This window comes from Nicotiana tabacum, chromosome 11, assembly GCF_000715075.1.
Source record: "Nicotiana tabacum cultivar K326 chromosome 11, ASM71507v2, whole genome shotgun sequence".
Taxonomy (NCBI): Eukaryota; Viridiplantae; Streptophyta; class Magnoliopsida; order Solanales; family Solanaceae; genus Nicotiana; species Nicotiana tabacum.
In genome coordinates, this window is record NC_134090.1 from 130,455,627 (window position 1) to 130,481,850 (window position 26,224).

The 26,224-nt window shown below is 39.3% G+C and overlaps 1 protein-coding gene and 1 pseudogene across 1 annotated transcript; one reads left to right on the top strand and one right to left on the bottom strand.

Moving 5' to 3' along the window:
- Positions 1-3,397: 3,397 nt before the first annotated feature.
- Positions 3,398-4,105, bottom strand: LOC142166014 (uncharacterized). Its single transcript, XM_075224413.1, has 2 exons — positions 3,878-4,105; positions 3,398-3,826 (listed from the first exon to the last, which is right to left on the bottom strand). The coding sequence occupies exons 1-2, from the start codon at positions 4,103-4,105 to the stop codon at positions 3,398-3,400; spliced, it is 657 nt and encodes a 218-aa protein (XP_075080514.1).
- Positions 4,106-12,599: 8,494 nt separating this feature from the next.
- The window catches only part of LOC107803271 (SNF1-related protein kinase regulatory subunit beta-2-like), a 31,286-nt pseudogene continuing 17,661 nt past the window's right edge, over positions 12,600-26,224 (top strand).

A 26,224-nucleotide genomic window follows, 5' to 3' on the forward strand; every position in this document is an offset into this window, starting at 1 on the left:
GATACTTAAAGTAACCGGAAGATATCCGTATTCCGTCACTCCGCAAGGGGTTGCTTTTTACTCGGAGTTTAACATCGACGATTATGAAACTTTGAGTGATTTTCTGAGAACTCCGGACGAATGCCGGGAATTTCTTGTAATCACAATGCTGGAGATGTACGTGAAGGTCGAAGACGTTCCAAAAAACGAGGTTGTGCGTAGCAGAGATAACCTCCAGTCATCGGGTGGTTATTATGGAGCAGTTTTTACCGGACAGGTTTCGGATGAAAGAGTTTTCCTTGATTTAAACTTATTACCGCCGGCGAATGAGCAGTGAGAAAATAATTTATACCCTGCCTTCCATAATTCACAAGACGAGTGGTAAACTTCAATTTTCATTTGTGTTAATTATGTATATTTTTGGCGTATTGAATTTGTATTAACGCTCATATATTTAATAGGGGGTACCAGCCGGATATGAATTTTACAAGTGGCCCATCCGGTAGTCATCACTTAATTGAAAACGTCCATCATGAAATATCATCACATTACGACTTGTAAGTGAAGTGATATAGCCATATGGAAATCATTTATTAATTCAGTAGCTTATATTTTTGTTGGTTGTGCAGTGAAAACGAGCAAGTTGAACCACCCGTACTCACTCAATTGACCGAAAACGACGTATTACATCGGGATCTGACAGATGCACAGAGTGAGGAACAGAACAGTGATTACGATAACAATGCCGATGAATCCGGAGACGAGACACCCTTTTTTCGTGAGGATGGTGATGAGCAGGATGAGGAGGAAGGAACTGATTTGAAGAGAGACTCCCCTAGACGAAGAGTGTATGAGTCCGAAGTGTCGTTTCATTCAAGGGAGATTCCTTACATTGATACTAGACGAAGAGTGTATGAGTCCGAAGTGCCGTTTCATTCAAGGGAGATTCCTTACATTGATAACTTGCCAACTGTGCCGGATGTGGAAGCTCTAACAAGGGATTTTGATAAAATCCGGACAGTAATGTGGGATGAGTCTAGACCAACGGTGCTTGCAAAGAGGATGCTTTTTCCTGATAAAATGCGCTTAAGCAGGGCTTGTAAAATGCACAACATAAAAGAGTGTCGTGAGATGCAGGTATGAGAGTCAAGTCCGATGGTATACAAGGTTGTTTGCCGCAGGTGGTTTTGGCCATGTAATTGGATGTTGCGTGCGACCAAGAAAAAGATAGGTATGTGGAAAGTGGGTAAATACATTCCCACCCACACATGCGAAATGGACATATTCAACAGGAATCACTTCAACTTGGATATTGACTTAATTTCTCTTGTACTTATTCTGCATATCAAAGCGTCCATAAGGTATACAATCAAAGAGTGCATTACATCGGTCCACCAGGAATATGGCCATACCATTACAAAAAGAAAGGCATTTCTCGGGCGCAAACGAGCGTTTGAAATTGTCTACTGTAATTGGGATAAGTCATTTGCATCTCTGCCAAAGTACATGGCCGCACTGCAGCACTTTAACCCAGGGATAGTTGTTGAATGAAAGCTTGACCAGAGTCCGGGAACACCAGAATACATATTCAATTACGTGTTCTGGGCGTTTAAGCCAGCAATTGATGGTTTTTCGCATTGCCGGCCAGTAATATCCATAGACGGAACTCATGTCTATGGAAAGTACGATATCAAGCTATTGATAGCTGTGGCAGTGGATGCTAATGGACAGATATTTCCTCTAGCTTTTGTTGTTTATGCTAATGAAAGCACAGAGATGTGGACGCTGTTTTTGAACCACATGAAAGAGCACGTTGTCAAACAGCGTTCAGGCATTTGTCTAATATCTGATCGGCACAGTTGTATATTAAGTTCTGTGGAGAACTTGCCTGCATGGCAAGAACCTTATGCATACCACCGTTACTATGTGAGGCACTTTAAGGCCAATTTTCAGAAGGCACATCCCAACAAGGATCTACATGATTTGATGTGGATGGCAGCAACAAACCACCAACAACATAAATTCCGGAGGCATATGGATTCTATCAGGCAAGAAAACGAGGCAGCCTATCGTTGGTTAATGCGACATGACTCTGAAAAGTGGACGTTGCATGCGGATGGTGGCAGACGATGGGAATTTCCTACTACAAACGTGTCAGAGTCCTTCAACGGGTTATTGAAGTCGGCAAGAGGATTGCCCATCACAGCCATGGTGCGGATGTCGTTCAAGCACTAATATTTTAGAAAACACTAATATTTAATCCGGATAAATTTAACATGCTAGTTTCGAAAAAAAAACACAAACCGAAATAGAACACATACAAATCAAATAATATACATTATTATAAATGTTTCAACTTAAAATAAATCGAAATACCTCGATTTAGAATTTTGGCAAAGCAAAAATATTGAAATTTTGACTCCGGAATTGTGAATCAACAATAACACGAAACTTTACTCGAATGTGGGACCCTTTTTCTTCGAGTTTTATGTGTCGGGGGGGCCCAAATTTTTTTTTTTATTAAAAAAGATGGCAGAAACGGGGTATTTGGTGGGGGACTAAGAAAGATGGGGGTTTAAAAATGGAGGATGAATCGAGATGGAAGACGGAGGGGTATAAAATATCTATGTATAGCGCCACTATACCTGACGCTATACATTAATGATGTATATATAGCGCTAGGTATTGTGGCGCTATACCTGGCCATGTCAGCTTTTACAGTATAGCGCCACAATACCTGGCGCTATACTTTAACGGTGTCGTTACTGTTAGTATATAACGCCAGGTATTATGGCGCTATATATAAAAAGGTCATTTTTTTTATCACCTATTTGTGTAGTTTGAGTCCAAAAGAACCACATTTTGATTCCGGACTCGGGCCAAATGCAGCAAAAAGAAGATTGGGACATAAAGAAATGCAACTAGAATAATCGTATTTATTGGCCAGTGTACCTTTAAACATTTAAGAACACTTTAATATGCATTAAGAGAAAGCTAGTGTCCACATGAGTACAAGTGCATCCATAGGTATCCTAAGTTTTGCTTTTAATAGGCAGCACAAACTTCACAGTTGACAGCAGTACACCACAACAAATATATAAAGCTTGGCTTCCATTTTTCTGTAAATTCTAATACCTAGATAATTTTTTAGAGTAAGCACAAATCCATAAGGATAAAAAAAATATTTTTTTATTTTTTTTTATCCGGTATTTGATACTGGCCTTGAGTATCCCATTAATCTAGATTCGCAAGGTGTAAGGGCCTTAAAAGGAATGAGTTTTCTATCAGCGGTCGAACCCTAAACCCTAATTAAGAATAGGGAAATCATATTCATCCCACCACAATCTTTAATAATAGATCAAAAAACTTTAAACACTATTCAACAAATTAGACATTAGAAGAATAAATAGATATCAACTCATGCTTGAAATTCTAATGCTGAACACTTGATAGATCCCATGGATATGTCAATCTCTATCAAATTGTCTTCCTCATTCATGTCACTGATATCTCCCGTGTAATCCATTAGGCTATGCTGCAGAAAGATGGATTCTTGGGCTAAATCTGCAAGTACATTTTGGTGCTGCTTACTAAATAATTTAGGATCATTTTCAGAATGGCCACTTGGAGAGGCTATTTCAATTAGGCTCTCCTCGTCACAAATTGAACAATCAGAGCAACGTAGGCTCTGTCCTTTATTAGAATCTTCACTTAAAGTTGAATTTCCATCAAGACTCTCACTGTCACAATACAAGACATGATTTTGAGATACCCCATGATCCTGTATTTCCTTCTTGTGGTTAACAATTGCATTTCCAAGTTGATATTCTGCTATATCTTCTTGAACCTGTCTCAGATTTCCATTTTAAGGCTGCGCTTCTGATATATTTTGATTAACCTGGCTGCTGAGGCTGAACCCTGCTTCTTTTGTTTGGACTGACTTCTTGGAGATACTAGACTTTTGTTTTGAGTATGTGAAAGCTATGGTAGATAGGACCAAAACACAAAATGTAATGGAAATAGAAAGAAAACTATAACCTGAAAGAGTGGCAATTAACAAGTATGATGGAACAAGAACAGTAATCCATGGCACTGAATTTCTAAGGAGATACTTAGTGGAAGACATTTGATCTGATAAATTTCAATATTTTGCAAAGAACAAAGAAAAGGGGTAGGCAAAAGTAAAAGATAAAGAGGAAAGTTCTATTCAATAAGACGGCTCCTGTGAAAGTTTGTTGGAGAGTACAAAAAGAAAAGATGAGATCTTTTTCTCTTACTTCATGAAGGAAGGTTGATGAATGAGAAGGAGTCTTCTTGGAATTCAATTGCTTGGCTGTTTTCTCCCTTCATGGACACATCTTTCAAGCTTCTTTCTTCTTCTTTTTTTCTCTAAAAAAGAAGTAAACTTTTTTGTTTTCTAACACCAATATGGTGATGTTACTCTGCAAGTGATTCTCTTGAAAACCTAAAAACCGTTGGTTCCCTTTTCTCCCTATGTGATGACCCAAAGGGTCATCTTGTATTTAGAATTTAAATTCAGATTTTGAGGTTTTAAAAACCTCAATTTTTTTCTTCTTGATTTGTGTGCACAGTCCGGGTGCATTTCTGGAAAGCTTCTATGTGAAATTTAAGAAAAATATTGAATTTGGCCTTTAAAATTGATTAAAATTGACTTCGGTCAATATCTTTGGTAAACGGATCCGGACCCGTAATTTGATGGTCCCGTAGGGTCCGTAGTAAAATATGGGATTTGGGCGTATGCCCGGAATCAAATTCCGAAGTCCCTAGTCCGAGAAAAGAATTTTTCAAAGAAAATTATTGCTGGAAAATATAAGGAATTTTGGAAATGAAATGGTGTGTGATCTTGATGGTATCGGGCCCGTATTTTAGTTTCATAGCCTGGTACAAGTTTAATATAATATTTAAGTCATCTCTGTAAAATTTGGTGAGGATCGAAGTTGATTTGACGTGATTCGGACGTCCGGTTGTGAAAATAGTAAATTTGAAGTGTTCTTGAGGAAAATCCTGATTTTGACGTTAAATTCATAGTTTTTGATGTTATTTTGATGATTGATCGCACGAGCAAGTCCGTATGATGATTTTAGACTTGCGTGCATGTTTGGTTCGGAGCCCCGAAGGCTCGGGTGAGTTTTGAATAGGCCACAGAATGATTAGAACTTAGGAAAACTAAGCTGTGCATATGCTGTTTTGCACAGGCCTCTGATCTCGCAAATGCGAGATCATGTATGCCGGCCTAGGAAATATGACAATATTGTCGCAAATGCGAAGAAGGCCTGGGAAGGCCAACCTCGCAAATGCGAAACTTTAGCCGGAATTGCGAAGGCCCCAGAGGTCGCAAATGCGATATATGTGTCGCAAACGCGAAAGCAACAATAATTCAAAGGTTTTGCAATTGAGAACCCCTGATCGCAATTGCGATAACTGCATCCTGTTAAGTAAGATTTTAGATGGGATTTTCACTTCAATCTTCAAAATTTCAAAACCTAAACTCCTAAGGGCGATTTGTCTAGAGCAAGTTCTTCCCCAAATCATAGGTAAATGAATCATAACTCTTTTTCTTCAATCTATTTCATCTTTTTACATGATTTAATCTCAAAATCTAGGGTTTTTTATATGGGAAATTGGGTATTCTTGGGTACAAATTAGGAATTTCAAATTTTGGGGATTTGGACCTCAAATTGAGGTCGGATTTCAAAACCAATTGCATATTTGGGTTCGCGGGTGAATGGGTAGTCGGGTTTTGGTTCGAACTTCGAGTTTTGACTAAGCAGGCCCGCGATCGGTTTTTGACTTTTTGGGAAAAATATTGGAAAATCTATATTCATGCATTAGAATTGGTTTATTTAGAATTTACTGATGTTATTAAGTAAATTATGACTAGATACAAGCGAATTGGAAGATGAACCAAGAGGTAAAGCGGTAACTGAGGCTTGATTTTGTCCGTTAAATTGAGGTAAGTGTTTCGTCTAACCTTAGCTTGAGGGAATAGGTGTTTGTGGTCTTATTTGCTACGTGTTAGTGTTGAGTACGGCGTATAGGTGTGGTGACGAGTATCTATACGTTGGTGTCGAGCATGCCTGTGAGTCTTATACTGTGACTGTTGTGACTCTTATTATGTACCGTCCATCCTTAAATTGATGATTATCAATGTTGAACAAGACTTATGATAATTTGTTAGTAATTAACAATTGATGAGTATTGGCTCAAGTTGATATTTATTTTGTGAAGAAACCGTTGGAACGAGATTGGTTATAGTTGATTCCCTTGCCGGGATGTGTTTGTTTCTATTGTTGATTCCCTTACTGGGATGTATTGTTTCTATTATTTGGGTGAGGAAGAGTGTAAAGCACGAAGGGTGATGTCGTGCATGATATTGTGAGTGAGTGTTAATGCACGAAGGGTGATGTTGTGCCGATATTGTGAGTGTTAATACACGAAGGGTGATGTCGTGCCATGATTTGGGATTTAATGCACGAAGGGTGATACCGTGCCACGATTATGAGAGTAAAAGCATGAAGGGTGATGTCGTGCCGTTTCTTTTTTTCTTATGGTGAGGACGAGAGTAAAAGCACGAAGGGTGATGTCGTGCACGTGTTACTGTTTCATTATTCTTGTTGATACAAATATGGCATTCATTATGCTTCTTTATTGAATTACTGTTAGAATTATATTCCGCACAACATGTTCCCCTTCCCATCCTTATCTGTTATTATTGTTCTATTCGTGTATGATTTAACTGTACATGTTTATATGGTTGTCGTGTCCTAGCCTCGTTACTACTTTGCCGTGGTTAGGCTCGACACTTACTATCTCGCCCCTTTTTTTTCTTCCGCGGAATCGGGTTTATGACATTATGGTTGGGACAACTCCTTCCTTTTGGGAAGGGTTTTTGCAATTTTGGAGAGTCGCCACCTAACGATTTTAAGGTGCGTTAGGACACCTATGAGGTTCATTTTTATAACTACGTTTTGGTAACCAGAGATAGGGTAAGAGCTTGAAATTATCCTAAGGGGAAGGTGTTAGGCACCCTTCAGGATCCACTAGTGTGGTTTCCAGCAAGACAATTTTTTGTGAATTTGTACAATTAGCAAATAAACAAGTATGACTCAAATAGTAGGGGATTTAAGTCTAAATACACGAGTGTTTGAAAAAAAACAATTAGCGAAAGTCGAAATTTGAAAAGAATTACAATCTAAAGCATGTTTATGAATGTAAAGGGGGTGTCCTAGGTTTGTTTGTAATATGGATCACATCAATACAATACCCGGTATGACACTCCTAAAAAGAGGGGCTACACGTGGTATTAGCGCACCGGTCATCATTTCCATATCTACCCTTTCCCGCCCCCGTGAAGGTAATTAAAGCAAAGATTGGTCTCGACCCTTATTGCATGTTGTTACCCGTCCCTTCCTATCAATCCCGGAGGAATTTAGGACTCCTATCCTATAAGGAGGTTCTAGGCAGACCCTCAGGTTTAAAGGCAAAATACTAAGGCGACATACAAAACAAATAGGACTACATTTAAAGGGGAAAACACAGAAAACAAGTAGAAGGTTCAGATATACCTCCACAAATAATGCACATAAACAACATGACTCATACACAATTAAGATCCATATTTGAATTCTAAAGCATGGTATCTAAGTGATAACAACAGAAACGGATTTATTACATGACACAAAAAAGAAGTTTGAATAAGGTTTGCCTACTGATTTTAACAGTTGATAATTAAACAAAGGCAGTTCCAGTTTTATTTAAAGTTCATTACCTAAGGCTTGCCTAGGCGTAAAGCAATATACAGTAGTTATTTAGAATTATGAAAAGCCAGTTTAGAAATTATTTTTTACCCTAAGAGCATGTTGTTCTAGTTGGTACGAATGCAGAGATTATTACCAGTTATTCTGAACGGGATAATCAAGTGAGAAGCTGGTTTTACCTCTTTTATAATCAGCAATTTACACTAAGCGTGAATGCAAGTGCAAATAAGATCCTAGAACATGGTATCTAAGATGTATGTATAAAACTCATGATGCAGAATTGCTAGAGCGGGATTTCTAAATGCATATGGCAGGATTGCAGAATTTCCTAAAAAAGCAGGATTTCTAAATGCATATGGCAGGATTGTAGATAATAGTAAAGTGCTAATTACTAGCAGATTCTAGCACATGATTTGTAAGGGTACACATGCTGAAACAATAAACATGAGACCTAAGGGGGGTGATTTCTAATGCATGTATGAATCCTAAGCATGGTTTCTATTGCGCAATTAGGAACATAAACCTAATAATATGTTTTCTACACTTAACAACTATAGCATGCATATTTATCCTATCCCTTTTCACTATCCACCCAATACTTGTTTACAAATTATTACAGACCATGTGAGTGAATTACATAAATAGAAACGAAAATAAGAAGTTACACTATAGGAAGCCTGATTAGGACTTCCTCTCTGAGTTATGTAATAAACCACCTCAAGTGCCCATATTGTTCCATAGCATTTCCCGTATCCGGGTGTGTCAGAGTTTCCTAAGGACCTCAAGGGATCCCGGGCAGTGCTCACACCCAGATTGTATAACCAAGATAGAGTAAGTGCAGTGTGGAAGGGCCAACTTTCATGTGTCCAAGTTCATAGGGAGCTCAAGGGTACCAAAGCAAGGCTTACACAAAAGGGGTAAAACCTAGTGTTCTAAGAGTATAGTGAAAGTGAAGAACATATGTTTGAAAGGAGTTTGTTTAAAACTAGACTGACAAGTCCATTTTTTGAAAGCAATCAGTAACAGAGGTGATTGAAAGTAGTTGTAGCAGTAAACAAAACTCAAACACCTTAAGATGGGATCACACACAGAATTAGTAGTCACACAGGGGATCAAGGGATTTAGGGATACACAGACATTTGACTGTAAACACATAACCGCAGCAAGGGTCTTAGGATTGTTTTGGACATGTTCAACAATAGTTGATACTGGCATAATCACAAATCAGTCAGAAAGAGCATAAACACATAGAAGGGATAGGGGTTTGGGATCCATGAGATGGTAAGTACACATAGTAAGTGATTGACAAGGCATGCTTTGAAACACACATAAGGAAATGCATTAATCTAAAGGGAAGGGGAGACATAATAACATGTTAGTAATGTAATTCAACTACAGGTTACACAACAGAACCACAATTAGAAGTAGACTAGAAATGAGAGAAACTGAAACAATAAGAGAAGCATGTTGTTGTTGAGGCTTTAAAATTAAACTAGGACATACCCGTTAAGGAAGAAAAGTACAGAAAAGTAAAGCAGGTAGAATTCCACAGTCTAGCCTTGGCTTTCAGCGGGCTAAACAAGCAGTAGCACAAGTAGTAGGGAAAGAAGAGAGAGCTTAAGTGTGTATGTGTGTGTTCTGAACTAAGTGTTTATGTGTTATGCTAAAGAGAGGGTAGAGTATTTATAATTTTTGAAAACAGGCAGGAAAAATAAGGTAATAAGTACTGACTTAGCATAATTATAGAGATAATACAAATCAGAATCAATTAAAGACCCGGACTTCCTTCAATTAAGGAGCCATGGTTCAAACTGGTACAAATTGTATCAAATAAGGAAAAGAGTTGCATGTAAGACCGATTTTACCATAATAGGAATAGTAAAAACATGCAATATGTAATAAGGGCTAAGTACAAAATAATTTCAACATAAGGAAAGTACACGTTAATTAACAGCATACTTGTGCACATAAACAAGGTAGAGTACAATTTGATTCTAAAAATTAGTTCAAATAATCACGGAGGAGATTGAAAATCACAGGGAATCAGTACTAACCAAGGAAAGTATCACAAAAGTAAGGAAGCAATTTCGAGAAAATCAGTACAAAATTACACAAAATCAAAGATGTAGGTTTAAGGAGATTACACAGAATCAACATAAATTATGTGAGCGATCAATAAAACAAATGGTCGGACCCATAAATAACACGGGTTTGGACAAAATCAAAGAAACCTTAAGAAAAAATTAAAACAGGAAGCACAAGAGCATATAGAACACACATAAAGCCCAGAATGTTCATGACAGTCATGCAAACACACCGCAAACAAATTCAAACTTCAAATCGAACCTAGAAGTACTAGGGTTCCTTGACAAAAAAATGAATCAAGCAAAAGGAAAGACTCAGGTAATGTTTAAACACGCTAAAAAATCAAAGTAATTACTAAAATCAGAAAGAAATCGTTTTTGCAAAAATGGTTTTGAAACCCTAGTTTGGAAAATGAAGAAACCGTTTGAAATCGGAGAAACATCTTGAGTAAAACAAGTGAAGACCATAAGAAACCCATAGATCCATTACAGATCTAAAAAGATCGGAGGGTTAATAGCTAGGTTTTTTTCCAGAAAATAATAGAGACGAAGAAAGGATCGGTTAAAACCCATGGATACACCTAGATCGAAGACAGATCTAATGAAAAGTTAAAAAGATCTCAAGATCTAGGGTTCCAGAGAACCCAAAGAGGATGAGAAAATATTAGATCATTACCGGTTTCAGCCAGAAAAGCCATGGACCTTACTCGAACAGCCATGGATGGCCGAAAAGTAGCATAAAAGACCATGGGTAGAAGTTGAACAAGATCTGGACTAGATATCTTCGAGATCTTTTCATAAAATCACGAAAACAAGCAACCAGGAGACATAGGAGACAAGTATACGTCTCAAACAGCCATGAGAGTCCATGGATTGAGTGGGGATTGAAGGGATTAGGGTTAGTTTGGGTGGCTGCGGCTAGGGTTAGCTTTAGGTTTCAAAGAGAGTTGGAGAGGAGAGGGGATTCTAGGGCGGCGGTTTGTAACAAATGAGAGGTTTTGGGGGTTCGTTTGGGATTAATTATTGTAAGGGGAAATAGGGGCCATTGATCTTAGAGATCAACGGCCAGGATGAGAAGGGTAGGTGGGGGCTTCCAGGTTTAGGCATGGGTAAAGAGGGTGTGGGTCAGGTTTTAATAAGAATTGAGCTGGGAAATTGGGGTCCAATTTGGGCTATAATTGAAAGCCAATTTGGCTATATTTTAAATAGCCATTTTCCCTATTTAATTTATAAAAATAGTAAATAGTTTCTAAAAACTAATTTAAAGTACTAAAATGATTTATAACACATAATTAACAATTTAAAAATACAGAATCCAATTTTATGCGTATAAAACACAATTAAACCTCAAAATGGCAAATATTGCAATTATGTGCAATTTAGCTTTAAAAATACTAAATATAATTGTAAAATATGTAAAAAAATTACTTTCGCCATATTTTGGCATAAATATAAAAATCCAATAGATGAATTATCAAAATAGTAATTTTAAAAATAATTATTGGGGATTTTATGGGTAAAAAGGGAGAAAAATAAATCAATTTAAACCCTTACAATTATGGAAAAATAATAAAAATATTGGACATGCTTATATATATATAGGTATTTTTCATATTGAAAATATATATAAAAAAATTGGGTATCAACACTTACTAGTACATGGGGTCGCTTGTACTGATATTGCACTCTGCACTTTTTGTGCAGATTTCGGTGTCGGACCTTGTGAGTAGCTTGAGGTTGCTGCCTTCAGTCCAAGGAGACCAAGGTAGATCTGTTGGCGTTCGCAGAGCCTGAAGTCCCCTTTTCCCCGCTTTAGTTTCTTCTGTCTCTTCTATTTCGAGAACAATTGTACTTCTTTCAGACTTATATTTGTAGTAAATCTTAGTCATTCGTGGATTGTGACACCAGATCTATGGGGTAGTTATGTTCTTGAGTTACAGCACTATTATATCATTTCTGCATTTCTTAGTTATCTTGTTTTAACTAATACATGTTCCTGTTTGAACTAATAGTAATGGTAGTAAAAATGTATCTGTCGGCTAGCTTAGCTTTCACGAGTAGGCGCCATCACGATTCTCGAAGGTGGGAAATTCGGGTCATGACAAGTTGGTATCAGAGCTCTAGGTTGCCTAGGTCTCACAATTCATGAACAAGCTAGGTAGAGTCTGAGAGATCGTACGGAGACGTCTGTGCTTATCCCCTAAGGCTATAGAGTTTTGGAAAATTTTGCATCTATTCCCTTCTGTCGTGCGACTTGATTTCTCAATGCTAATTGAACTTCCACTCTGTTCTTTCGCAGATGGTGAGAACACGTACCGCTTCATCAGCTGACCAGCAGCCCGAGCCCCTAGTGGCAGCTCCTACGAGGGGCAGAGGCCGAGGCCGTACTAGAGGCCGAGGCAGAGGCAGGGCTCAGCCCAGAGCTCGAGCAGTAGCACCGGTGGCGGAGCCTTAGGTAGAGTTTGAGGATGAGGTTCCGGCCCAGACAGTTCTAGCAGGGCCAACTGAAGTCCTAGAGGGGTTCATCGCCACTCCTATACTCTAGGATGCTTTGGTCCGTCTAGTGGGCCTTATAGAGAGTGTCACTCAGGCATGCATATTCCCTGTAGCACCAGCTGTCTCTCAGGCTGGAGGAGGAGCCTAGACTCCTGCTACTCGTACTCTGGAGCAGATGGTTCCCCAGTTTTAGACTCCAGCAACTTAACCAGTTGGGGTAGTTCCGCCGGGTGTTGTGGTACAAACCGGTGATGGGTCAGCTATGTCTGCTGATTCTTTGTGGAGATTAGATAGGTTCACCAAGCTTTTTACTACCACTGATGGTGGTACATCTTTAAAGGATCCCTAGAATTATTTGGATAGTTGTCACGAGATTCTGCAAAATATGGGGGTAGTGGAGACCAATGGGGCCGGCTTTACTGCTTTTCGTCTGTCAGGTTCCGCCAAGAAGTGGTGGAGAGATTATTCTTTGGCTAGACCAGCTGGGTCACCAACTCTGACGCAGGATCAGTTCTCTCAGCTATTTTTGGAGAAGTTTCTCCCTATCACACAGAGAGAGGATTATCGGAGGCAGTTTGAGTGCCTCCAGTAGGGTTCTATGACTGTCACCTAATATGAGACTAGGTTTGTTGATTTGGCTCGTCATGCTCTTCTTATACTCTCCACCAGAGAGAGAGAGTAAGGAGGTTCATTGAGGGACTCACTCAGCCTATTCGATTGCAGATGGTTAAGGAGACAGTGAGCGAGATTTCTTTTCAGGATGCGGCCAATATGGCCAGACGGGTTGAGATGGTTCTAGCTCAGGGGAGCGGTCAGGGGTCTAACAAGAGGCCTCGTCATTCTGGTAGGTTCAATGGTGCCTCATCTGGAGGCAAGGATTGTTTTGGTAGGGGCCATCCTCCCAGGCCGTTTCATTTAGCACTTCAGGCTTCTTATGGTGCTCTAGGTGGCTGTGGTTCTCATATACAGTATTCATATCAGCTACCCTACAGTGCATTACCAGATCCTATCAGTGCACCTCCACTCCAGAGTTTTCAGGGTGGTTACTTAGGCCGTCAGGGTCAGTTTCAGGGTCAGCAGTCCCAGCAGCTGAGGACTTGTTATACTTGTGGCGATCCGAGGCACATTGCTAGATTTTTCCCTCAAGCCTCGAGCAGTTCTTAGCATTAGGGTTCTCGTGCTATGGTTCAGGCATCGGGTGTTCCACCGCCGGCTAAGCTAGCTAGGGACAGGGGTCAGACAGCTAGAAGTGGAGGTAGAGGTGTTAGAGGTGGAGCTCAAACCGCTAGAGGTGGAGGCCAGCCAGCAGGAGGCCGTCCCTGGGATGTAATTCATAGTGGTAGGGCCCAGCCTCGATGTTATGCTTTCCCAGCTAGGCCTAAGGTTGAGGCATCCGATGATGTTATTACATGTACGGTTTTAGTTTGTAGTGGAGATGCATCAGTTCTATTTGATACAGGATCTATATACTCCTATCTTCTTATTTTGCTTCATATGTGGTTGTGCCTCGTGATTCTTTGAGTGCTCCCGTATATGTGTCTACACCGGTGGGTGATTCTATTGTTGTAGACCATGTCTATCATTCATGCATGGTTGCTACTATAAGTCTTGAGACTAGTGTAGACCTTCTACTCCTCGATATGGTTGATTTTGATGTTATTTTGGGGATGGATTGGTTATCACCTTATCACGCTATATTGGACTGTCATGCCAAGACCGCGACCTTAGATTTGCCGGGGTTGTCTCCATTGGAGTGGAGAGGGACTCCTGGTCATTCTACCAATAGGGTCATTTCTTATATGAAGGCTCAACGTATGGTTGAGAAGTGGTGTTTGGCTTACTTGGCATATGTTCGTGATTCTAATGTTGAGGTTCCTTCTATGGATTCCGTGCCAGTTGTTCGGGAGTTTCCAAAAGTATTTCCTGTAGACCTGCCGGGGATGCCACCCGACAGAGATATCAATTTTTGTAGTGATTTAGCTCCGGGCACCCAACCTATTTCTATTCCGCCATATCGTATGGCCCCGCTAGAGATGAAAGAATTGAAGGAGCAGCTACAATACTTTCTTGATAAGGGCTTTATCAGACTTAGTGTCTTGCCTTGGGATGCACCTGTGTTGTTTGTTAAGAAGAAGGATGGGTCGATGAGGATGCGTATATTATCGGCAGTTGAACAAGGTCACCATCAAGAATAAGTATCCATTTTCGAGGATTGATGACTTGTTTGATCAGCTTCAGGGTGCCAAAGTGTTTTCGAAGATTGATTTAAGATCTGGCTACCACCAGTTAAGGATTAGGGCATCCAATGTCCCTAAGACAGTTTTTCGCACTCGGTACGGGCACTATGATTTCTTAGTGATGTTATTTGGGTTGACAAATGCCCCAACAACATTCATGGATTTGATGAATCGAGTGTTTAGGCCGTATCTAGATTCCTTCGTGATTTTCTTCATTGATGATATTTTGATCTACTCCCGCAACTGAGAGGAGCATGAACAACATCTTCGAGTCGTTCTTCAGACTTTGAGAGACAGCCAGTCGTATGCTAAGTTTTCGAAGTCTGAGTTTTGGTTGAGTTTAGTAGCCTTCTTGGGTCACGTTGTATCAGCAGAGGGTATTCAGGTGGATCTGAAGAAGATAGAGGCAGTCAAGGACTGGCATAGACCTACATCAGCTACAGAGATCCAGAATTTTCTTGGGTTTGGAGGGTTATTACCATCGGTTCGTGGATGAGTTTTCATCTATAGTAGCCCCGATGACCAGGTTGACCCAGAAGGGTGCCCAGTTCAGGTGGTCGGACGAGTGTGAGGCGAGCTTTCAGAAGCTCAAGACAGCTTTGACTACAACGTCGGTGTTGGTTTTGCCCATAGGTTCAAGGCCAATTATCTAGTTCATGATTTGGAGCTAGCAGCCATTGTTCTCGTACTGAAGATTTGGAGGCATTATTTATATGGTGTATCATGTGAGGTGTTCACGGATAACAAGAGTCTACAGTATTTGTTCAAGCAGAAGAAGCTAAATTTGAGGTAGAGAAGGTGGTTGGAGCTATTGAAAGACTATGATATCACCATCTTGTATCATCCGAGGAAGGCCAATGTGGTGACCGGTGCTTTGAGGAGGAAGTCGGCTAGTATGGGTAGCCTTGCATATATTCCAATTGGTGAGAGACAACTTGCTTTGGATGTTCAGGCTTTAGCCAATCAGTTTGTGAGGTTGGATGTTTCTGAGCCCAGCCGTGTTTTATCTTGTACAATCACTTGGTCTTTATTATTTGAGCGTATCAGGGAACGACAATATGATGATCCTCATTTGCTAGTCCTTAGGGACACACTACGGCATGGTGGTTCCAAGCAGGTTACAATTGGAGATGATGGAGTTTTGAGGATGCAGAGTCGAGTTTGTGTGCCTAATGTGGATGAATTCGTGAGTTGATTCTAGAGGAAGCCCATAGTTCCCGGTATTCTATTCATTCGGGCGCCACTAAGATGTATCAGGATTTGTGGCAGCATTACTGGTGGAGGAGGATGAATAAGGATATTGTTGCATATGTAGCTCGATGTTTGAATGGTCAGCAGGTAAAGTACGAGCATCAGAGACCTAGTGGTTTGCTTTAGAAGATTGAGATTCTTGAGTGAAGTGGGAGCGTATCACTATGGACTTCATTGTTGGACTCCCACGGACTCAGAGGAATTTCGATGCGGTATGGGTTATTGTTGAGAGGCTGACTAAGTCAGCGCATTTTATTCCTGTGGTAGTCTCCTATTCTTCAGAGAGGTTAGCTGAGATCTATTTCCAGGATATTGTTCGTCTTTATGGGGTGCCCATGTCTATTATTTTTAACCGAGGTACACAGTATACCTCGCATTTCTGGAGGGCAGGCTCGGTTGTTGTGTATAGATCTAGTATAGGATGCCTTGGACAAGGTTAAGATCATTCAGGATAGGCTTTGTACAGCTCGGTCCAGGCAAAAGAGTTATGCCAACCGTAAGGTTCGTGATGTGGCATTCATGGTCGGAGAGCGAGTGTTGTTTCGGGTGTCGCCCATGAAGGGCGTGATGAGATTTGGAAAGAAGGGCAAGCTAAGCCCTAGGTTCATCGGGCCTTTTAGATTCTTGATCGAGTGGGAGAGGTGGCTTACAGACTTGCCTTGCCGCCGAGTTTATCAGTTGTGCATCCAGTGTTTCATATGTCCATGCTTCGGAAGTATCACGGTGATCCATCCCACGTGTTAGACTTCAGCACGGTCCAGTTGAACAAGGACTTGACCTATGAGGAGGAGCCGGTAGCTATTCTAGACCGGCAGGTTCGTCAGTTGAGATCGAAGAAGTTCCCTTCAGTTCATGTGTAGTGGAGAGGTCAGCTTGTTGAGGCAGCGACCTAGGAGTCTAAGTTCGATATGCGAAGCCGATATTCCCATCTTTTCACCGATCTGGTACTTTTGTATGTCCGTTTGAGGATGAACAGTTGTTTTATAGGTGGAGAATGTGATGACCCAAAGGGTCATCTTGTATTTTGGAATCCGAATCCGAATTCTGAGGCCTTAAAAACCTCATTTTTTCTCCTCGATTTGCATGCGCAGTCCGAGCGCGTTTCTGGAAAGCTTCTATATGAAATTTAAGAAAAATATTGAATTTGACCTTTAAAATTGATTAAAGTTGACTTCGGTCAATATTTTTGATAAACGGACCCAAACCCTTAATTTGACGGTCCCGTAGGGTCCGTAGTAAAATATGGGACTTGAGTGTATGCTCGGAATCGAATTCAGAGGTCCTTGGTCTGAGAAAAGAATTTTTTAAAGAAAATTATTTTCTGAAAAATATAAGGACTTTTGGAAATGAAATGGTGTGTGATCTTGATGGTATCGAACCCGTATTTTGGTTTCGGAGCCTGTATAGGTTTAATATAATATTTAAGTCGTATTTGTGAAATTTGGTGAGAATCGGAGTTGATTTGATGTGATTCGGACGTCCGGTTGTGAAGATAGTAAATTTGAAGTGTTCTTGAGGAAAATCATGAGCTTGAGGTTGAATTCGTAGTTTTTGATGTTATTTTGATGATTTAATCACATGAGAAAGTCTGCATTATGTTTTTAGACTTGCGTGCATTTTTGGTTCGGAGCCCCGAGGGCTCGGGTGAGTTTTGGATAGACCACAGAGTGAATAGAACTTAGGAAAACTCAGCTGTGCATCTGGTGTTTTGCACAGGCCTCTGATATCGCAAATGCGAGATCAGACTTCGCAAATGCGAAGTCTGCCGGCCTGGAAAATGCGACAATATTTTCACAAATGCGAAGAAGGCCTGGAAAGGCCAACCTCGCGAATGCGAAACTTTGGCCAGAATTGCGAAGGCCCTAGAGGTCGCAAATGCGACATATGTGTCGCAAATGCGAAGGCAGCAGTAATTCAAAGGGGTGATCGCAATTGTGATAACTGCAGCCTCTTAAGTGAGATTTTAGATGAGATTTTCACTTCATTCTTCAAAATTTTAAAACCTAAACTCCTAAGGGCGATTTTTCTAGAGCAAGTTCTTCCCCAAATCATAGGTACATGAATCTTAACTCTTTTTCTTCAATCTATTTCATCTCAAATCTAGGGTTTTTCATGGGAAATTGGGTGTTCTTGGGTAGAAATTAGGAATTTTAAAATTTGGGGATTTGGACCTTAAATTGAGGTCAGATTTCAAAACCAATTGCATATTTGGATTCATAGGTGAATGGGTAGTCGAGTTTTGGTTCGAACTTCGTGTTTGACTAAGCGGGCCCGGGGTCGGGTTTTGACTTTTTGGAAAAAATATTGGGAAATCTTTATTCATGCATAGAATCGGTTTATTTAGCACTTATTGATGTTATTAAGTAAATTATGACTAGATACAAGCGTATTGGAAGAGAAACCGAGAGGTAAAGCGGTAATTGAGGCTTGATTTTGTCCACGGAATTGAGGTAAGTGTTTGGTCTAACCTTAGCTTGAGGAAATATGTGTTTTTGTCTTATTTGCTACGTGTTAGTGTTGAGTACGGCGTATAAGTGTGGTGACGAGTATCTATATGTTGGTGTCGAGCATGCCCGTGAGTCTTATACCATGATTGTTGTGACTTGTTATATACCGTCCATAATTAAATTGATGATTATCAATGTTGAACAAGACTTATGATAATTTTTTGGTAATTGACCATTGATGAGTATTGACTCATGCTGAGATTTATTTTGTGAAGAAACTGTTGGAACGAGATTGGTTATAGCTGAATCCCTTGTCGGGATATATCTGTTTCTATTGTTGATTCTCTTGCCGAGATGTATTTGTTTCTAATGTTGATTCCCTTGCTGAGATGTATTGTTTCTATTGTTTGGGTGAGGAAGAGTGTAAAGCACGAAGGGTGATGTCGTGCATGATATTGTGAGTGAGTGTTAATGCACGAAGGGTGATGTTGTGTCATGATTTGAGAGCTAATGTACGAAGGGTGATGCCGTGCCATGATTATGAGAGTTAATGCACGAAGGGTGATGTCGTGTCCTTTCTATTATTTCTTATGGTGAGGACGAAAGTAAAAGCACGAAGGGTGATGTCGTGCACGTGTTACTGTTTCATTATTCTTGTTGATACAAATATGGCGTTCATTATGCTTCTCTATTGAATTACTGTTAGAATTATATTCCCCTTTCTATCCTTATTTGTTATTTCCTGTTATTATTGTTCTAATCGTATATGATTTAACTGTACAGGTTTATATGATTGTTGTGTCCTAGCCTCGTCACTACTTCGCCGAGGTTAGGCTCGACACTTACCAGTACATGGGGTCAGTTGTACTGATACTGCACTCTGCACTTTTTGTGCAGATTTCGGTGTCGGACCTTGTGAGTAGCTTAAGGTTGTTGCCTTCAGTCCAAGGAGACCAAGGTAGATCTGTTGGCGTTCGGAGAGCCTGAAGTCCCCTTTCCCGGCTTTAGTTTCTTCTGTCTCTTCTATTTCGAGAATAGTTGTACTTCTTTCAGACTTATATTTGTAGTAAATCTTAGTCGTTCGTGGATTGTGACACCAGATCTATGGGATAGTTATGTACTTGAGTTATGGCACTGATATATCATTTCCGCATTTTTTAATTATCTTGTTTTAACTAATACATATTCATGTTTGAACTAATAGTAATGGTAGTAAAACTGTATCTGTCAGGCTGTCAGCTAGCCTAGCTTTCACGAGTAGGAGCCATCTCGATTCCCGAAGATGGCAAATCCGGATCGTCACACCCTACTCCGTCAACACTTGGAAATTTGAAGAGCCATGTTGTGCTTACCTCTGACCTCACCACATGGGACTTTCCCTCCAATTCCCATGAAAAATAGCCATAAACAACAAAAGGGAATAGTAATAGTAGGAAAAAAGATTGTTATTTTATTTTATGGTCAGTACGTTGCAACTCCAAGAAAACTTTTACCACAACAGTTCCTGAGAACTTCAACAAGACTCAGATGGATGAGCCTCGACTAAATATTCATTTATCTCTCAATCCATAGTTGAACTTGGCTGGGATATTTACTTAAACCAAAATGCAGCAATCCTTCATAGAAAGAGCTTACATTCACTGAGTTTAAGCAAGACTAGCACTTGCAGCTGCATGAGACTCCTAAGTTGGAGAGAAAAGAGCAGAGAAATATTGGTTAAAATTTCAGGAAGTTTTGCACTAGCCTTTTTGTTTTCTAACTAAAAGGAAAGTTCCTTTATCTTTGTCTAGTTAGGTAAGGAAAGGCAGGGAAGAACATGCCAGTAGATGATTTCAGAATCTTCCATATATACCTAGCTTTTTAAAGTTCTGTTTGGAAAGTAACTAGGTAATTGGAATTGATATAATTACTAGGGTAGTAATTACACAACATAATAATTAAATAATATTGTAATTACGACGACCTGTTTTTTGTCATAGTGAAATTACAGTGTAATTATAAGTGTACTGTTTGATTGCACAAGTGTAATTACATAGTTAGATCAAATTTTAAATATAATATTAATTAAATTAAAAGTTAAGTTTAACAAATATATGCCTTTATAACTAATATTAAATTTGACATTTAAGATAGATATTGTTTCTTGAAAATATATTAATTATTAATTATATATTTGTAAATAATATTGTAAAAATAATTAATATATATTTTTAAAATTAATAATATTTTTCTTTAATCAATTATAAAAATTAAAAGTACATATTTTGTAAGAACATCATGGACTGCATGCTTGATAAGATGCTTAATATTTATAAATATAATGCTATAACATTTACTCAAATATTTTACGAAAAAATAATCTATCAATTCTAATTGAAAAATGAATGGCATGCAATCTGAATTATTAAGTAAATACTACTAAAGCAAATAAATTGAAGCGAAAATATAACATATATTCAAAATCAAAAAAAAATTATCATAATGCTCTTTTGTTAAATTACGACATAACATAAAATAAGTTTCAACATAATTTAAGTAAATATAATTTAAAATAAAATAAAAATATAAGTCTATAACCTTATTTAACAATGAGATTCTACTTTAATGGAACCACTCATTATATGCTAAGTTTATTAATGATTTATTATTTCTGATATTATGAAGAGTATTTTTAAAACTAGAATAATAGCACAGTTATGCTAAATAAAGAAAATGAAAGAACAAAAAATATGAGCAACTATATGGAATCACAAGAAGTAAAAATTGGAAAATGCGAATATTATTTAAATATTAAAAAACAATCTAATTATTTTAACATAGTTAAGTTTGCATATAACCTCATTTATAACAAAGTTCAACTTTAATGACATCACTCATTATAAGTCAAGTTTGTAGATGACTTATCTTTCTAAGATTACGAGGTATAATTTTCTAACATAAGAATTATAACATAGCTAAGTGTAACAAAAAAATAAAGAATATAATTTAAAAAATAAAATATGAGATATTATGTAGAAATACGTGAAGTAGAGGTTGGGAAATGAGAAGTAAGGAAATAAAAATAAATAAATTAAAAAAAAATTTAAAAAAAGAATTTTAAAAGTTAAAAAATAAATAAAAAATAAAATAGAATAGAAAAAAAAGAAAAAAAAAAGAGATTCAAAAAAATAACCTTGTAATTACACAATGTAATTACTAGCAATTCTCAGCTCCCATTGGGATTGCAGAGTGTAATTATACCCCCTCAATATCACGATCCGGAATTCTCACCCTCGGGACCCTGATGGCGTCTTGCATTTTAATTGCTAGGCAAGCCAACGTTGGTATAGTATTAAGCCATTTTTAACAAATCAAATTAACTGATGCCAATTAAAACTGAAATAACTGTAATAGAACTGAAATAAAGTGCAAAAATTCATAGCAAACCGAAATATCTAAATACAACCCAGAACTGGTGTCACAAGTGCACGAGCAACTAGAATAATACAGATAATGGTCTGAATGAAAGTAAAACTGTCTGAAAAGGAATAAACAACTAGGATAAAGTAGAAGGGTACTTCAGTGAACGCCAAACAACTGTACCTCAAGTATCGGTCAGATGTCCGATCCGAGCAATCTATTGACCGACGCTGGGACCGACTCCAAAGTTTGCACAAGAAGTGCAGATGTACAATGGACCACATGTACCCTGTAAGTGTCGAGCCTAACCTCGACGAAATAGTGACGAGGCTAAGGCATGTCACTTACAATAACTTATACGCAGTATAATAATAATGACAGGAAAGGAAATAGAGGAAAATAAAGTAGTTAACTCATGACAATACACTCAATCCTCGAAAACCAGTAAAACCAGGAATACCAATCCTCAGAATCTCGTACGAAACACCGAATCCAACACAATACAACAAGGAATAAAAACACGCAAATCGCTGCGACGCGCAACCCGATCCCACCGTACAAGCATGATCCTCCCTTAACCATATCACTGTCAATAATAACAAGTAAAATATGTTGCAGTGCGCAACCCAATCACCATTATATAATCAGAGTCAATATCATAATCTTCCCTTATTTCATCTGTTGCGGCATGCAACCTGATCCCATCATATTGATATTAATCATCCCTTATTCCACCTGCATGCAACCAGATCCATAAACACTAATCAATAAATAAAATCAATTCAACAACTCAAACCACTGGGATCTCTACAATTAACGAATATGAAAGCAGAACCATGAAGGAAATCTCATACCAAACAAAGAATTGCTATATTTAGTACTAAGCAGCAAGACAAGTTAAATAAATGACAATTAAGGAGTACAAGTAAGTTAATTTGGGCAAGTAACAGTTAATCATGGAAGCTTAGAGAAACTAGATATTTTTAATACTAGAATAATAAATGACAAGTAGAAGTTAAGGCATAAGAAGCAATTAAAGTATGTAACAGTTGAGACATCGAATAAAATAATTAATGAAATAAGGGAAAACATGGAAACAGGTATTTTTGATGGTGTATATACACTCGTCACCTCGCTTATACACCACTACACAAGTAATTCACATAGCACATAGCTCAAGGGTTCCTACTTCCCTCTAATCAAGGTTAGACACAACACTTACCTCGCTTCGCAAGCAAATCAAAGCTCTATCGGTGCCTTTCCTCTAAAATTCGCCTCCAAACCAATCGAATTTAACCAAAATCAACTCAATAACATCAAATAATGCTAGGAAAATAAATTACAAGACATAAAGTTAAGATCTTTACACTTTTCCCAAAAAGTCAACAAAAGTCAACCCTAGGCTTGCTTGGTCAAAACCCGAGATTCGGACCAAAACCCATTTAGCCATTCACCTTCAAGATCGAGTATGTAATTAGTTTCGAAATTCGACCTCAATTTGAGGTCTAAATCCCAAATTTACAAACCTAACCCCCTCCAATTCTTCCCAAATCCCTAATTTTCTACCATGAAGGCTAGAAATTAGTGGATGATGATGGAAATTGAAGAAAATCAGTTAAATTACACTAACCTATGAAAGGGTGATGGAATTTCTCCTCCAAATCGCCTCTTGGCCAAGCTTTAATGAAAAGATGGTGAAAAATGAGAGAAATCCCGTGTTTGGAATGTGTTAAGGTCCGGGCGTTAGGCCTTCTTCGCATTCACAAAGGGCTTGCCGCGTTCGCGATGCACAGCGGTCCAAATGGCCTACCGTGCTCGCGACTTTCCTCACGCATTCGCGAAGGATTCCCCCTTCCCCCCCAAGCCTTCGTGTTCGCGAGCCAGCGCTCGCGTTTACGTAGAGCAAACCATAGATCCCCCTTCCCAGGTCCCTCAATACTACGCGTTAGCATAAGGCTGTCCGCTTTCGCGATGAGAAACCCCCAAAGCTTCGCGTTCGCGTACAAGCCATGGCGTTTGCGATGAGTAAATCTACCCCAGTCCCCAAACTACTTTTCGTGATCATGGGAGTATCTTCGCGATCGTGAAGAAACGTGTACCAGAAACTAGTAGAAGCTAAACCAACATTTTCTCCTAAATTCAAAAACGTCTGCATCCTATTCGAAACTCACCCGAGACCTCGGGGTTCTAAATCAAACTTGCACACAAGTGTAAAAATATCATACAAACTCGCTCACGCGATCAAAACACTAAAATAACACCAAAAACTTTGAATCGGATACAAAAACAAATGAAATTTTCAATGAAACTTAAGAACATGCCATTTCTCAACCGGACGTGCGAATCATGTCAAATCAGCTCCGTTTTGCACCAAATTTTGCAGACAAGTCATAAATACTGAAATAAACCTATACCAAGTTCTGGGACTGACATCCGAACCCGGTAGCATCAAATTCAAACTACAGTCAAACTTATTAATTCTTTAAACCTTTAAGCTTCTAGTTTTGAACAAATTATGATGAATCAAGTTAGAGACTTCTGAATTTGATTTCGGGCATACGCCCGAGTCCCATATCATGATATGGATCCACCGGGACCATCAAAACACTAATCCAGGTCTGTTTATACAAAATGTTGACCTTAGTCAACTCAAATGAGTTTAAGGCATGATTTTATATTTTCATCAATTTTCTCATAAAACCCTTCAGGAAAAAGGACACGAACTGCACACCCAAATCGAGGAAGGCTAAACGGAGCTATGCAAGTCTCGAAATACAGAAATGAAGGTAAAACTATAAATGACCTATCGGGTCATCACATTCTCTACCTCTAAAACAAATGATCGTCCTCGAACGGACATAGAAAAGTACCTAGACTGGTGAAAAGTTATGGATATCTACTCCACATGTCCGTCTCGGACTCCCACGTGGTTGCTTCGATCTACTAACCTCTCCACTGCACTCAAACCGAAGGATAACTCTTAGACCTCAATTGCCGGAACTACCGGGCTAGAATAGCCACCGACTCCTCCTCATAAGTCAAATCCTTGTCCAATTGAACTGAGCTAAAATCTAACACATGAGACGGATCACCATGATACTTTCGGAGCATGGACACATGGAACACCGGATAGATTGCTGATAAATGAGGTGGCAATGCGAGCTTTTAGGCCACCTAACCCACTCTCTCAAGAATCTCAAAGGGTCCAATATACATAGGGCTCAACTTGCCCTTCTTCCCGAACCTCATCACGCCCGTCATGGGTGAAACCCGGAGCAGTACCCTCTCTCCAATCATGAATGCAACATCACGAAATCTACGGTCACATAACTCTCATGCCTAGACTGAACGGTGCGAAATGGATCCTGAATAATCTTGACCTTATCTAAGGCATCCTGTACTAAATCTGTATCTAACAATCGAGCCTCCCCCGGCTTGAACCACCCAACTGGAAAACGACACTGCCTCCCGTATAATGCCTCATAGGGAGCCATCTGAATGCTCGACTGGTAGCTGTTATTGTAGGCAAACTCCGCAAGTGGCAAGAATTGATCCCAAGAACGCCCGAAATCCATAATGCAAGCGCGAAGCATATCCTCAAATATCTGAATAGTGCACTCGGACCGTCCGTTCGTCTGGGGATGAAATGATGTACTCAACTCCACCTGCGTGCCTAACCCATACTATGCGGTCCTCCAGAAGTATGAGGTGAACTGCATATCTCGATTAGAAATGATCGATATGGGCACACCGTGAAGACGGATGATCTCGCGGATATAGATCTCAGCTAACTGATTTGAAGAATAGGTAACTGCCATTGGAATGAAATGTGCTAACTTGGTCAACCTATCCCCAATAACCCATACCACTTCAAACTTCTTCTAAGTCTGTAGGAGTCCAACAACAAAATCCATAGTGATATGCTCCCACTTCCACTTAGGGATCTCTAGCATATGAAGCAAACCACCAAGCCTCTGATGCTCATACTTCACCTGGTGACAGTTAGGCACCGAGCTACATATTCCAATATGTTCTTCTTCATCCTTTTGCACCAATAGTGCTGCCTCAAGTCCTGATACATCTTGGCAGAACCCAGATGAATGGAGTACTACAAACTGTAGGCCTCTGGAAGAATCAGCTCACGCAAACCATCTATATTGGGTACACATAGCCTGCCTTGCATCCGTAATACATCATCATCCCCAATAGTGACCTCTTTGGCATCGCCGTGCTAAACCGTGTCCTTGAGGACAAGCAAATGGGTGTCGTCATACTGACGCTCTCTGATACGATTATAAATAGAAGACCAAGAAATCACACAATCCAAAACTCGACTCGGCTCAGAAATAACATAACAAGGAACTCGTAATGATCATACCGAGTCCTGAAGGTAGTCTTCGGGATATCAGGCTCCTGAATCTTCAATTGATGATAGCATGAACGCAAGCCAATCTTCGAGATCACTCTGACACTTTGTATCTAATCAAATAGGTCATCAATATGTGGCAGTGGATACCTGTTCTTCACCATAACCTTGTTCAACTGACGATAAT